The sequence below is a fragment of the Paroedura picta genome, chromosome 13, assembly GCF_049243985.1.
Source record: "Paroedura picta isolate Pp20150507F chromosome 13, Ppicta_v3.0, whole genome shotgun sequence".
Taxonomy (NCBI): domain Eukaryota; kingdom Metazoa; phylum Chordata; class Lepidosauria; order Squamata; family Gekkonidae; genus Paroedura; species Paroedura picta.
Genome location: NC_135381.1, coordinates 42,544,534 through 42,560,332, shown reverse-complemented (window position 1 = coordinate 42,560,332; position 15,799 = coordinate 42,544,534). Strand labels below are relative to the sequence as shown.

General features: G+C 47.3%; 1 protein-coding gene across 6 annotated transcripts in view; it reads left to right on the top strand.

Annotated features, from left to right (window-relative positions):
- DCX (doublecortin) overlaps positions 1-14,634 on the top strand; it is a 107,212-nt gene extending 92,578 nt beyond the window's left edge. For 3 of the 6 annotated variants that reach the window (XM_077309318.1, XM_077309314.1, XM_077309311.1), the window contains 2 exons: positions 7,311-7,405; positions 10,080-14,634. In XM_077309318.1, the coding sequence (XP_077165433.1) occupies positions 7,311-7,405; positions 10,080-10,136 (152 nt within the window). In that variant the 3' untranslated portion in view covers positions 10,137-14,634. Of the gene's footprint in view, positions 1-7,310; positions 7,409-10,079 lie in introns of all 6 variants that reach the window. The other 3 variants (XM_077309317.1, XM_077309313.1, XM_077309310.1) reach the window with 1 other exon arrangement.
- The last annotated feature ends 1,165 nt before the right edge of the window (positions 14,635-15,799 follow it).

Here is a 15,799-nt window from a genome sequence, read left to right as displayed (position 1 = left end):
GATCCTATTGGTTTCCGGAATGCTCTGCGGGACCCGATACCTCCTGGCAATTCACTGGTGGCATTAGTAGAGGACTGGCAGATGAGATTGTCCCTAAGCGTCCTCTCTGCCCTCGACTCAAACGGGCCCCCTGGTACATGGGAGTGCTCCAGGAAAAGAAGAGGGAGGTGAGACGACTAGAGCGAGTGTGGCAGAAGACTCGCGACGAAGTTGCAAGAACATCTTATCGCACGCTTATGAGGGCGCCACGGAAATCGCGTCCGCAAGCTCTCGCCCGGCCCAATTATTTAGGGTAGTTAGATCCCTTACCACCCTTCAGGGGCGCCAAAATATTAGTCAATTGGCACTTGGCTGCGAGGCATTAGCGAGCTTTTTTGCGGATAAAGTCTTGTCGCTTCGCCATGACCTTCCTGTCACAATTAATACAGTAAACGAACTGGAGACCTGTTGGCCGTCTTTGGCAGCGAGGTTTGATGGCTTCAGACGGCTCTCTTCTTCCGAAGTGGACAAGTTGCTGGGGTCGGTCAGGGCGACCACCTGCCCCCTTGATCCCTGTCCCTCTTGGCTTCTCAAGGGGAGCGGAGAGGGGATAGGAGGCCAACTCAGGGATATCATCAACCTTTCCCTGAGTTCCGGGGAATTCCCCGAGCGGCTGAAGGAGGCGGTGGTTCGCCCTCTCCTGAAAAAACCAACGCTGGACCCGCAGGACCCTGCCAACTACCGCCCGGTGTCGCACCTAGCATTCCTGGGCAAGGTGGTGGAAAGGGCCGCGGCGGACCAGCTCCTAGCTTTCTTGGATGAAACTTCGGCACTCGATCCATATCAGTCTGGCTTCCGCCCTGGCCACGGGGTGGAGACGGTGTTGGTCGCCCTGCTGGATGATCTCCGTCGCCAGCTGGATAGAGGCAGGTCAGCCGTGCTGGTCCTTCTGTATCTGTCGGCTGCTTTCAACATCGTGGACCATGAGATATTGGTCTACCGCCTCGCCGGTACGGGGATACAGGGTACAGCCTTGTGCTGGATACGCTCCTTCCTCCAGAGGGTTGCAGTGGGGGATGAGCTCTCGCGCCCTTATGGACTCCCTTGTGGGGTCCCATAGGGCGCGGTTCTCTCCCCCACACTATTTAACATCTTCATGCGCCCTCTGGCCCAGCTGGTACGGAGTTTTGGGTTGGGCTGCCATCAGTACGTTGACGACACCCAGCTCTATCTCCTCGTGGACGGCCACCCGGATTCTCCCCAGGAACCATTCGCCAGATGTTTGGAAGCGGTGACAGAATGGTTTGAGCAGAGTCGCCTGAAACTCAACCCCTCCAAGACGGAGGTCCTGTGGCTGGGAAGTAGGGGGCAGGCACAGGAAGCGCATTTACCCACCCTGGCAGGGGCGCATCTTACCATTGCGTCCCAGGCCAGAAACTTGGGTGTGACCATTGATGCCTCCCTGACTATGGAGGCGCAGGTCAGGAAAGTAGCCGGCCAGGCATTTTTCCATCTTCGCCAAACTCAGCTAATAGCGCCCTACCTGTCCCCCGAACACCTGGCCACTGTGATCCATGCAACGGTCACCTCCAGATTATATTTCTGTAACTCGTGCTACGCGGGCCTACCCTTGTCTCTGATCCGGAAACTCCAGCTAGTACAAAATGCAGCTGCTAGGGTCCTCACCGGCACACCTTGGAGGGCCCATATCCAGCCTGTGCTGAGGCAGCTGCACTGGTTACCAATTGCTGTCCGGATCCAGTTCAAGGTTCTGGTTCTAACCTTTAAGGCTTTACGCTGGCTGGGACCCACATACCTGAGGGACTGCCTAGCGCCCTATGCCCCCCGCAGGGCTCTGCGCTCTGCGAGTGAGAATCTTCTGGTTGTTCCCGGCCCTAGGGAAGCACGCCTAGCCTCGACCAGGGCCAGGGCCTTTTCGGTCCTGGCCCCCACCTGGTGGAATGAGCTCCCGGGACCCTTTAACGTTCCGCAGGGCCTGCAAGATGGAGCTCTTCCGCCAGGTCTATGGTTGAGGCTGGGGCTGCCGGGGTACATCGACTGCTCTCCCCCTGGCTTCTTCTTGAATATCTTTGTCCTCCTTCTCCTCCACCTCCCCTTTTTTAGGAATGGGGGTAGGAAGGGGATCTTATTATGGTGCCACCATGTTGTGACATTTTAAAGTATTTTAATGGGAGTGGCGGGAAATAAATCAAAATAATAATAAAAATAATAATAATCTGCAGATCTGGATTTTTTTTCTTGTGGGATTGAACTAATAAATAAACACTTTTGTGCTTTCAGTTTGTTAAGGGCAAATAAAAACAAGGAATGGGGTTATTTCATATTGCAGAAAGTGTCTGCTCGATTGAAGAAGAAGAAGAAGAAGAAGAAGAGTTGGTTCTTATATGTCGTTTTTCGCTACCTGAAGGAGTCTCAAAGGGGCTTCCAATCGCCTTCCCTTTCCTCTCCCCACAACAGACACCCTGTGAGGTGGGTGAGGCTGAGAGAGCCCTGAGATTACTGAAGAAGAAGAAGAGTTGGTTCTTATACACCGCTTTTCTCTACTCGAAGGAGTCTCAAAGAGGCTTACAGTCGCCTTCCCTTTCCTCTCCCCACAACAGACACCCTGTGAGGGAGGTGGGGCTGAGAGAGCCCTGATATTACTGAAGAAGAAGAGTTGGTTCTTAGATGCCGCTTTTCTCTACCTGAAGGAGTCTCAAAGGGGCTTCCAATCGCCTTCCCTTTCCTCTCCCCACAACAGACACCCTGTGAGGTGGGTGAGGCTGAGAGAGCCCTGAGATTACTGAAGAAGAAGAAGAGTTGGTTCTTATATGCCGCTTTTCTCTACCCGAAGGAGTCTCAAAGGGGCTTACAATCGCCTTCCCTTTCCTCTCCCCACAACAGACACCCCGTGAGGTGGGTGAGGCTGAGAGAGCCCTGATATTACTGTTTTTTCAGATACACAGAAGTTGGCTTTTCAGATACACCGAAGTTGCATTTCCTGTCAGTAAACAGACTGGTGGAAGGTTTGCATGATAATGGAAGGAGACATCCTATCTCTTGATTCCAGATCCGTGAACTCCTTTCGTTTTTTCACAGGTTCAGGAGTGGGTCTGAGCTTTCCAAAACTGCATTTGACTTAACACAGATTTTGAAGCTGAGCTTGAGCAAAGCATCTGAAGAAGTTCAAAGAAACTCAAAGTTCCCTGATAAGACACTTGGAATAGGGCTTCAGCTCCAGGTTGCCAGATACATTTCCTTTAAAGCAACGTCTAAGGCCAATGTGGAAGTCTCTTCTTGGACAAAACATCTCCAGATGTTCATTGGAAACAATGTAGGGCATTTCACAGCTGGGCTTTGCACATCTGTTCCCCTCCACCCCCATGTATCCTTCCCTCAAAAAACAAACCAGTGAAAACTACTGCATGAGAGGTTTTTTTTCCTAATACGCTGAATTTCAGTAGATTCAACTGGGTAGCCATGTTGGTCTGAAGTAGCACAACAAAATTAGAAGCCAATGGGATCACAGTGTGAGCTTTTGACTGGCAATTGGCAGGGGCCAAATCATTATGCGACTCGATCTTGGCGAATAACAGGGCCGCAACTTTATTAAAGGTTGGCAAAACGTCCCTCCAGCTGGAGGGTTGGCAGGGCACAAGACATGCGCTAAACCTGTAGCCGTCCGACTGCTTCTTGGTGGGTAAACAGGGCACCCTGGGACCTTCTCCCCCCCCCAGCCGGGAGTGCAGGACCCTTGACATGGAACCCATGCCCTGAGATGGCAGACAGTGATGGACGCCGGGCACCCACCTCAATTTGGCCACCCCTGAACTAGTTCCCCGAACTCACGGTCGTAGTCCAGGGCTGCTTCGTCACCCACCAGCTCCCGGGTCTCCAGCACATGTGAAAGATAACAGCAAAGATGCCATCCCCGTTCTGGATAGAACCCTCGGAGCCAGTTGTTAAAATTCTTCTCAAGCCTTGGTCTGTCAGACTTTTTGGCCTCCTTGTGGCTGCCTGTGTTCCCCCCTTTTCCTTGGCCCCTGACCATGGCAAATATATCTACGAGAAAACCTTCCAAAGCCCATTCCCGGACCTTGGGGGGAAGGTGCACCCCCGGGGGTGCATCAGTATCAGTGTACCAGCCCAGGGGCTCTCTGTCAGCTGGGTCTCCGCCCTCTTCATCTAGAAGGAGTTGAGTCTCATCCCGCCTTCTGTGAAGCCAGGCTGGCAGACCCGGGATAAAAGCCCCTTCAACCTAGTACCAGCCCTCCCTCAGGTCCTCATCCCCATCCCAAGACGATCAGTCACCAGATGCAGGGCTGCGGCCCGCAGATCTCTGGCTCTTACTGCCAGAAGCCTTTTCCTGCTGTGCGTTTGGGGGGGAGGGCTTCGCTTCTGTGGAACTGGAAACAGAGCCCCCTTCTGCCAGGGAAACTGGTGAAGAAGGGCAGCTGTCTGAGCCACTGGGTTTGGCAGCTCCCACCATCTGTGACACTGCATGAGAGTATCCTTGCCAAAATTCTGCAGTGCCAAAAGGGGGGGGGGAGGTACATTTTTTTCTTTTTTCCTGCTGCTCGCAGGAGACCGGGGAAGTGCCTTGTTCCTTGACTTTCTATTCATGGCCTGGCACCATGGAGCCTGTTGCCCTTCCCCTTGTTCCCTGGGGCGCCTGGAAGGGCTGGCGTGTCGCCTGGGTTGGGCTCTTGAACCCCCCTCCCTGCGCTTGCTCCTGCCCCTCCCCGTGGGTGTCTCCTCAGGAGAACTGGCCCCGGTTTCCCCTGATGAAGGGGAGAGGCATGGCAGTCTGCCGCCGTCGTCCTGCAAGCTCCCGGGACTGCTGCCGCCCATGCCTCCCTCGCCCACAGGGCGCTTGCGTGGCTGCCCTGCTGGGTCCCCGATGCCCTGCCCTCCCGCAAGGTCGACTCTCGCCCGCCTCCCGAGGGGCCCGCTCTCCAGGCGTGCGATCGCTGCCCAGCCGCCATCCCCGGTGAGTGTGTGTGTGTGTGTGGGGGGTAGACCTTACGGATCCGGCCGACTCTCCCTTCGCCCGCCGTCTCAACTCCTCAGGCCCACCTGCGCCATGTCGAACAGCACGCTGTCTGGCGAGGTCTGCGGCAGAGAGGCTGGGCGACTGCACGTGGCGCCTTATAAAGGCCCCACATGCCTGCCTCTGTCACTGCTGAGCACGCCGCCACGTTCGAGCATGCGCACACGTGCTCAGGGACGTTGCGAGCCGCTTGATTGTGGCCCTGCCGTCTGTGGCGTCAACGACGGCCCCGTGAGTTCGTGGCCGTGTTTTGAGTACATGTGGTCTTCCTCGGACCTCAAGAATAAATCTTAAAGGTGCCATTGGCCTCAAATTTTGTTGTGCTAAATTTCAGTAGCAGTCCACATTAGCATGCCTCCCCATTGGGTTTCTTGGCACTCTGCCCAATACAGAACCATCTGGGATTTCTTGTTTTCTTTTAATGCTACCTTTTTCTATAGACTTTAATTAGCAATACAAAATCAGAGTCCAGTGGCACCTTTAAGACCAACAAAGATTTATTCAAGGCGTGAGCTTTCGAGTGCAAGCACCCTTCAAAATGTACCAATTTTGTTCTTCAGCTTGTTTGATAAGGAAGCATCTGGTTAAATATTTCAATTAATCTTTTAATTAACTATGTCTGTAATGCAGAATTCAGTTTAAAACGGGGGGCGCGAATTGGTGTATGGGCATATTTTAATTTTTGTTTGTTCGTTTATTCCTAGAATTTGCATACCGCCTTTCTCGAACTGGTTGTTTCCTGTTACTTGTTGCTGCCTGTTAATTATGTTAATGCTGATCTATAATCATAATAACATTAAGTAAATACAAACAGGAATAAGATAAGCATAGTTGCTTGCATCGCTTCACATCTTGGCTCTTCCAGGCAGAGTTTTAAAATAAATACTTCCTTTTAAATAGCTGAGAAGTGTTTTGTTTCCTCTTCTACTCTGATGTTCCAGTCTAAGGGAGTATGCCTGGTCCCAGCTGGCTCGGTTTTGCCAGCTAATTCCTTCTGGATTTATTCCCTCACCATGCAGGGAAGCAAGGCTGCTGAGGTTCAGTTGTGAATTGCCCCTGCAGGGATTCTGGGGGCCTTTACGCACGGGGATCTTTGTTGCAAATTGTTTGCGGAATGAAAAATCGCCATTTAAAATAGTGGAATTCGTCGTTATGCATACCTGCCTTTGTAGTGGAATCAGTTGCGTTTTTTAGCGTTTCCCACAGGCTTCCGGTCTCGGCAGAAATCGCTAGAAAGGAAGCGCTATTGCCAAGCTCGTCCCGCCCCTGGCCGTCAAGCAGCCAATGGGCAGCCGTTAGCATGCTCCCAAACAGCCCCTTTCCCTTTAAGAAAGGTTTTTTTTAAAAAAAAAACAGACCCATAGCAACGAATCTAGGTAGATTCGTTGCAACGGAGAGACCCAGCTGCCTAATGTGAGCTGTCGTTTGATCGTATGATCGTTGGCACGCTGCCTCGAGTGATAAAAAAAAAATCCCCCCCCCTCTCACGGGCCCGATTTTCGGCTGAATTAATGTGTAAAAAATAAAGGGACTTTATTTCAGCAAACGGGCTTTTATGTGGTTTGTGCTTAGTGACTAAAGGTGAAGGACTGAAGCCAGGGAAGCCTCTGAACAGAAAGAGGCTCGCTGGTGCGTTTATCCCCGCTCGCTCGGAGAAAAAAAAATGGCGATCGCTTCGCCGGAAGTTTGGAGGACAGGCTCAGGAGGAGGGACTTTGAAGAAACCGCAACAATGTTAACGCACAGGTCTTTATCGCTAGTGTTGCAGATTGTTTGCAAGAGTGTAGCGCTTTCCGGAGGGTGAATCCACTTTTTGGGATTCCCCTGAAAGCGCTACAAGGAAGCGCTTTTTGCTGATCGGTTTCAGGAGTGTTGCAGATTGTCTACGACGTCGTGCGTTAAGGCAAATCAATAGCCTTTCCAATTAGCAACCATTGTGCGATTTTGAAGCCGTGCAAAAAGCCCCTGGGTCCTCTGTTCCCTGCCTCCACCCCTGTGGCTCCGCCTGAGCCCCTGTTGCTTGCCACGTTTCCTCATCAGCGGAGGCCATGTGGAAATGGGGCCATTGTTTGGAACCAAAATAGCTGCATGCAGTCGCCTCGGCTGTTATGCTGCAAAAGATACTTAACGTGTATCCAGGAAATCATTATCTACAACTTAATTTGTTGACTGTGGATTTCATGTACTGATGGCTTTCAATGAAAATGAGACATATCTTTTTTTTCTTCTTAACCTCTTGCTCATCTTTGTTCATGGCCAATTTCTCTCTTATTTTATGACAGCAAATGGAACATCCAGCAGCCAGCTCTCCACCCCCAAATCGAAGCAGTCCCCAATCTCCACACCTACCAGTCCAGGGAGCCTCCGTAAGCACAAGGTATTACGTTTCTTATACCTTACTAAACATCCTTCGGTCCTCTCTGAGTTCCTGTGAGAGTTACAGATACAGTAAATTGGGCCAATAAATCTGGGCATTAGGTGCCTGTATCATCACGGTAGCTTGCCAGATGCCTCACCAGGTACTCATGGGCTACAATTCCCATGAGCCCTTGCCCGTGCATAACACACTGTAACAGTCAGACAAACACACCTGAATATGCCTGTCTGGATACTAGGCTGCCAGTTTACAATGTATTTACTTGCTGCCTATTTTGCCGCCTGTTGACTATGCATAAGACTTGGATATGTTTCTCTGGCCATTATGCAACCTTTTTTCAGTGCAGTAGTTTGAACAGCAGACATTTTTGAAAACTTGTAACATTGCATTAAAAGAATGTTTGTTTTCTTATATGTGAAGGTTTTATATTTCATGATGTAAATTCAGTCGTACTGATATTTAAAAATCTGTGTATGCAGCAACTGATTTTAGTTTTACAGTTGTTTTATATTATTTTTTGTTTTCTCAGTTTTGGCAGAAATACGTGGTGCAGGCCAGAGGAATGCTGTTCAAAATGGCACCCACCTTCAATAGCTAAGGAAGTCACCCTGTGAGATGATAGCATCCTTTTTCAGTCCCTTGCTGCCTTACCTAGGGAGTGGGAAGAGGAAATCTTATATTATGATGCTGTCCTATCACAGTGTGACTTTGCCTATATGTTATGAGAGAGGAGGTAAAACAGAAAGTCACTTTTAGTCCAGTCATTTCTTTGAGACACCCATGACAGGTACTTTAGCCTTATACTGCTACTACTCTGAAACTTTCCAGGGGCAGTTGATTCTCTAGCCAGCTCATTCCAACCTCAGATTTACCCTTCAGATAGATGAAAAACTGATCAGGACTGTTTCCACATGATGAATTTGCCTCTGGACAGCCTCTGGTTTTAGTGCTGCTTCTGCATGACATCGGCAGCAAACCAAGGTTGTCAAGTGGCTGGCACAAGTTTTGGCCAGATTTGCCTTACGATGAGGGAAATTGGCAAAACTGGATTGACCACTCCTTATTGTGCTTCATATTGGGTAGCAACCCGGGACAAGCCCGTGTGGAGGGAGAAACATGCAATGGAATTGCTAGTGTAGTCCCACCCTTGCAATGGAATTGTTAGCGTTGTCCCACCCTTGGGATTCAGCAGCCAAGTCACAACCCCATTTGTGTTTTCTGGCATTTGGTTTTTAACTGGAAAACTGTATGTGATGAAGCAGCCCTCTCCTGTTCAGCTAAGCATCCATGCTCCTCATTTTTAAGCCTTACTGTTCACACAAAATCACTCGTGGGGGTCCAGTTACCATGGCCAGCCTCTCAAAAATCTACCCGAATGTAAATAGAGACCAAACACCAAGAATCCCAAAATGGGGAGGGGGAAAGCTTTATTGATGTGGCATTTCTCCATAGCCACGCTGAAGTGTTAATTTAAAAAAAAATACTCTTCTGTTGTGGCATTACCACATAGCAATGTGGAAGTGCCATTAAAAAAAAATTTGGAGCTCAAAGGGGAAGGAAGTTTGAGTTGTTTTGTTTTCTCTTGCCTCCTCGCCGAGAGGCAAAAAGCCATGAAAAGGTGGTGGGAAACACAGGGTGGGGGGTGGCTCTCAGGAAGCTTGCAACTGCACGTTTGCAAGTAGGAAGCGGCACGAGTTTAATGCCTCCATGCGGAAATGGTACAGAAGTTGATGTTAATTGTGAGTTGCTGTCGTAGAAAAAGTTCTTGGATCAACAACGGACTGGGTCAGGGCTAAGAGGTCCACAGGTTTAAAACTCTATAAACGTGGCTTGCGAAGTTGACCATAATACTGTATTGAAAACTGGAGGAAAGTTCGTCTGGAATACAAACAGAAACTGAGCACACTTCTCACACCATCATCAACCCGTCAATCTCCCCGCACTCACACCACGAATAGCCTGAAATCCTTGTAATTCTGCCCCATGAAGCAATGAAAGACATGTGGATATATCTCAAAGGCTCTAAGCAGTCATGCTAATATTCCCTTTTAAGGAGGTTTTCAAACAATGTAGAGATTACACTCCATTCTGCAAGCCCATAATGTATTCTATAATTACGTTTTTATTGGCGTTGTCATAGGAGTTTTTTCTGGGACAGGAATGCCTGCAGGAGCTCTTGGTTTTTTCAGGTGACATCCTTTAGTTTTCATGCCTTTGTGCCAGCAAGAAAAGATCCCTTCCTAGAAAGGAAGACTGTCCTACTTTAAAACCATGTGCTGATGGATAATGGGTTCGCTGTGAGACCTTACTTAGTACAGTCCAGTAGCAGCTCCAGATAGTCCAAAGGCACTTAGACAATATACTGAAGACTTAGCATGTAGTTAGTCCCAGCTTGGTTTATCAGACAGTTTTCTGTAAACAGAATTGGGAGTGGGAATAACCACCTTGTGTTTCATGCAGAACATCCAAGGTTGAATTTTTGGTACCTCCATTTGGAAATGATCTCAGAAAGTAAGCACTGTTCTTAAGACTCTGGGTGAGCCAAGCCAACACAGTAGATTTGGCAACCAATGGACATAAAATATTTTCAAGTCTCAATCCCGCCTAAGTAATGGCTTGTTAATGCAGAAGAGGCCAATTTGGGGGAGTTAACACTCTTCCTTTCTTCTTACAGGACTTGTACCTGCCACTGTCCTTGGATGATTCTGATTCCCTCGGAGACTCCATGTAAAGAAACCCGGTTGTCCGTGTGTATAAGACACGCTCCTGCTTTAGACACCGTACAGTCCTTCTGCCAAAAAAGAGCAGAGAGGCCACTGGTGCTTGCAAACCAATCCAAGGACACAAAGTTATGTCTTTTCCCTCCCCTTATGGTTTATCCTCTGTGCCACAAATCAGCAACTATCAACCGGCAGAGATAAAGGGATACCATGATACGTGTAACTTCAAAATAGAGAAAAAATGGCTGCCACTGGCAATCTGAAATCAGGGTGGTCTTCATCCCTTTCAGATGTCTCTTCCTCTATTTCGGAGTGTTGTGTTTAGGTTTGGCTGCAGGGAAGGTGACTTCCTTCCTTTCTTTTTTTGTACCATCTTTGCATTAGCTCACATCATAATCCTGATCTCAAATGTCCTTATTTTGTCCTAAGGGCAAAATGGAAATCTTTCTAACCACCAGCACCTTTCCTCACAAATACTGATGAAAACCAGCAGCAATTCCCATTTTGTATTTCTGAGAGTTTACACTTGTCTAGTGTATGGTGTCAGTTTCTGTTACTCAAGGCCAGTAGAGAACTGAATTGATTGACGCCATCTTTCAAAGATGCGAAAACTGAGTGGGGTTATTCCAGCAGCAAGAAATCTTCAGTATAAACAGTAATTTACTCTCAGATTCAATGCTAGGGTACATTTTAATAAATGCACAAAGAAATTTCAACTGTGTTTGATTTTTAAAAAATTATAATATATAATGGGCAATAAAAAAAATACTCTAGCTGATATGAAGTTATTTTAACTACCAAATGGTATCTCTCTATCTCTGTACGGAATATTAATGCCTTGTAAACAACCTATACTGAAAACACTGTGAAAATTCTGTTTTCAGTTCTGACACCTCTAGGTAATTTCTTTTTAAACAACACACTTTTATAGAGGAAAACAATTTTAGCTGTGTTTTAGAAAGTTGGTACTTCAAGCTCCTTTTTCTAAAAAAAAAACAAAACAAAAACTGGTGACTTTCTTTTGCTTGAAAAATACAATTTTTAAAAAAATGCATTAAAAAGTTCAGAACAACAACTGTTTCAAAGTTGCCGCCAAACCGGCACCAGAGGTACAAAAATAGAAGGGGGTGCCTGGGTGGCGGGGACAGAAATATTGCAATCGATTCAACATTTTAAGAGTGTTTTATAACATGTGAAACTTCTGTTTTGCATTTTCTGTATTTCAGTCAACCTAAACTAGGGCCAGATGCTCAGATTGTAGAATTGCTGGGGTGTTCACAACAATGTATTTTAAATAACTTTTCCCCCCTAAAGACTACACCTTGTAAAGAAATCGAAAGGCAAAGGAATCGTTTTCATTTTTTAATGACATTGGTACACAGTTATATACAGAGCAGATAAATTTTCCTGGGCCCAGATACAGGTACCAGGTAGGTAAATATTCCTTATTTGGGGAGGAATAGTCTTGTAAAGTGTTATTAAAGCAATACCCACCCAAACCAACCTCTGGGTTGCTTTCCAGCTCTGTTTCAGATTTCTTTGCAATCCCCTGTGAATACAGAATGTATTACGGCCATTTGTTATGATTGGGGATTTTGGGGGGGGGGGACAAGTTGTGGGGTTCTTTTTTTTACATTTTGTGATCTGTGTCTTTGTTTTGCAAGCTGCTTTGGGCAATTTCCTTAAAGTGGAAAGAAAAGAAGTGAATCGTCCTAATAAAGAAATCTTAGCTGATGGCCCACTGACCTTTACAAGAACTCTTGGCTGTGATAAATTAAGCTTGGCTACTTCTAGACATTGCTTGGAGACTAGCTTCCGTGGGGGTTTTTTTGTTTGTTTGTTTAGTAATGGACATCTTGAAAGTAAAATGTGAATATGCCAGGCTTATGATCTTTTTAAAATGGAGAATATTTGGAAGTAACTGATAGCTGCCGTAGGTAGGGGGCCCTGCGTCTTGAGCACATGGTACTGCCCTACCATTTGTGAAACCAAACCACTAAGACATGGAATCCCCTAACCACTATGTCACTGTTTTGCCTAATATATCTAACCTTTGGTTCAGAAGATCCAGCATTTGTGTAAGTTCACGGTCAGATCACTGTGGGGAAGGCTGGCCTTGAGGACAAAGCACAGGGAAGATTTACAGAAGGATTTTCCATGGTGTGTTTGGCATGACAGATTTTGTGTGTGAATTGGAGCAGGTCTCTTAGTTTCTTGGTGCCTCAATTTACCTTATCTGTCAAATGGGGACAGTAATACTTCTCTACCTCACGGGGAGGGACGGGGGGATTGGGTTGGGAAGTGAGTCATTTTGTTAACATCACAAATATGTCTTTTGATCAACTTGTGGCAAGAGCTGTATATAATGTCCATAGTGGTTGGTGTTGTGTTAATAATAGCGACAGCTTCCTGATGCTAACTGAGAAATTACCTTGCTGAAACAGCCACGGGGCCATGATCCAGCAGAGGCCGTCCATGCACACAGTGGGCTTGTACCTCTTGTCAACTCCAGGAATGTGAAGCCCATTGGACTGCCTGGTCTCTTCCTCACAGAGCCTATGGCGATCTGGATCATGGACTATAAATGTAGTATAGATTGTGAACTCCTTAAGCCAACACTCCAGTTGAATTGGAGGTCATGTTTTGTTTGTGAAATGTTCACGCTGGTCCAACGTTGATCTCCTCTCCGTTCTCTGTCTTGCTTCCAGTCTGTGCTTGAAGTTGGGGCCAGAGGCCATGCACAGGAAGGGAGGGAAAACTGAACAATTGTTTCGGTTGAAGAGGACAAGTCAGGACTCCACAACAGCAGCACAACTTCTCAGCAATATGGAGGAATAATAAGATCGATATGCCATCCAGTCACTAAAGTTCTTGCCACCACCTACTCAAATCATTTTAGTTCTACTAGTTCAATAAGATGTAAATATTCAACACCACACTGAGCAATGAGGAATGTACCACTTCCATGTTTCGAAATGAGCCAATCCTACATGCTCTTGGACAGAATCCACCTGGTTGCTGTCTATGTGCACACCTCTTTTTGGCACCAGTGCCATGGAGTACTGTTGAATGTTATGTATTCTGTTCCCTACTCTTCATCAACGTCATTTCCATAGCAGACAAAATTGGGAAGCCAATTAAGCATGATAGTGAAATGGAACCTCTGAACTAGGGTATCTCTGAATGCCGTGTATTAGGAGCCAACTGGGGAACGAACCTTTCTTGTAAGCCCCTTAGAACAACTTCCTGACCCCCTTGGGACGGAACAGGCCTTTGCTTTGATCATTCCGGGTTTTCTATATGTTTCTAAGCAAACCCATTGTTTCCAAGGAGTTGTCTTCCCACATCTTCCATCAGCAACCCGTTTCCTTAAAACAGTCTTGCCAGAGGCATTTATCATCGATGGCACTTACAGAGAATTCATTGTCTTTGGCCCTGATTGCTAGGAACTGCCTTGCCCAATGTGCAGAGACGGAAGGGCCACTCTTCTGCGCAGGGGCTTACAAGACTGAGATTCCTCATCGTTCATGTGACCCCACGTTGCATCAGCCAGATATGCAGAGACCTAGTAGAAAACAGAAGGTTCTTTCTTCACAAGGAAAAGAAAAGCCATTCAAGCCTGCAAAAGTGAAAACAGGGTAAAGGACCAGACTCCCGGGTTTAGAAAGTGATTCTTCAGGTAAAGAAAGTCCTTGAATGGTAGGTAGAGGCCAGTGACCATGTCGGATGTATAACCGCCTGTATAGTTGATGTTGCATGATGTCGTTGTACAAGAGTAATGCATGCGGGATAGCAGTGTGTGGAGTGCTAGGTGTGTTCAGCTGCGAACTCTCAGACAGGCTCTTTAAAAAAAGATTTCACTGCACTCAGGTCGATTCATCAATGCATTTTGTAAGGACGAAGTGGGTGATTTGAGACTTTGGGCCTCTGGAGCCCCCACCCTTTGGCTGGCGAAGTACACTTCCAAGGCAGAATGACAGCCAGTTCTTGGGTGAGCAAGAGGCCTTTTGAGCCCATCAGCTAGGACTCTGGGGTTTTGATCCAAAGGCCAACCCTAGAGGCAGTTGGCTTTTCTGTCGCAATTACAGTCCACAGCAGTGAGTTTCTCAACACTCTGACTTCAAGGAGCCTTTGAGTATTTGTTGAAGATTCTGTTTGCGCTGCAGAGGATTCTGGGAAAGGAGCCATTCAGAGCTGATGGACTTCACAGCGATCTAAATTCTCGTGAAAGTCACTGGATGCCGAAATATGTTGGGAGTGGTGGCCAGTTAGTCTTTCAGAGAAACCGAGGCATCGAGAGAACTCTGATATTCTGCCAGGACATCACAGGGGGCCCCAGAAAGCAATCTGAAAGTCTCTGGTATTAGATGGAAACTTATACGTTTCTTGCCCAGCACTGGCTGTGATTAGCATGTGGAGTCTACACAGAGGGTTCAGTAGTTAGATGACTGCAGTGGTAGCACTTTTCAGTATCAAGTTGTTGTGTGAAACCATAAATATTGAATCAGCTTCATAGTTTTATGTCTCTCCTTCCTCTCCCTCCTGTTCTTTTGCAGAGTTCTGGCACACGAAACTATCATGGTTGTTTTGTTGCAAAATTACTGCTAAATTTGAATTGGGAACCGGATTTTGTATTTCCAGAGACCAACTGGACAGTCACTGAAAAGCCCATAATGTAATCAGTTCATAATTTCTCAGACATATTCTAAACCGGAGAAGGGGACAGTTTGAATTCTTGCACCTCTAGATAGATGACCTGAGATAGCAGAGTTGAGAAATTACTTTGTTTGTCAACTGTGATAAACAGGCCAAGACTATGAGGGAGCTGTATGCCAGGGGTAGTCAAACTGCGGCCCTCCAGATGTCCATGGACTACAATTACTAGGAGCCCCTGCCAGCGAATGCTGGCAGGGGCTCCTGGGAATTGTAGTCCATGGACATCTGGAGGGCCGCAGTTTGATTACCCCTGCTGTATGCCTTCTGGCTTCCCTTCAACATTATGGCTAGCATCCAGAAATCCCTCATTGTCTCAATAAAATCAGAGTCCAGTAGCACCTTTAAGACCAACAAAGATTTATTCAAGGGGTGGGCGTCTTCTAGTCTGGCAATCCGGGTTTGATTCCCTGGCCCTCCACATGCAGGGTGACCTTGGGACAGTCTTAGTTCTCTTAGGGCTGTTCTCACAAGGTAGTTCTATCAGGGCTCTCTCAGCCTCCCCTCCCTCACAGGGCACCTGTTGTGGGGAGAGGAAGGGGAAGTGATTGTAAGTTGCTTTGACACTCCTTTAGGCAGTGTAAAGCAGGGTATAAAAAACAACTTTTCTTCTTCTAATCTGGTGAGGCAGGTTTGATCCGCTGGTCATCTCCATGCAGCCAGGTAGTCACAGTCCTGATAAAGCTGTTCTGACTGATCAGTAATATCAGGGCTTTCTCAGCCTTACTTCCCTCACAAGGTTTCTGTTGTGGGGAGAGGAAAGGGAAGGTGATTGGAAGCCGCTTTGAGACTCCTTTGGGTAGAGAAAAGTGGCATATAAGAATCAATTCCTCCTCCTCTTTTGGATCTGGTGCATGGTGCCACAACTCTGGGAGGAGAGTCACTGAGAACTGGTGGTTAAGAGCAGTGAACTTTCATCCGGAGAATCAGGTCCCCACTCCTCCACAAACAGACAGCTGGG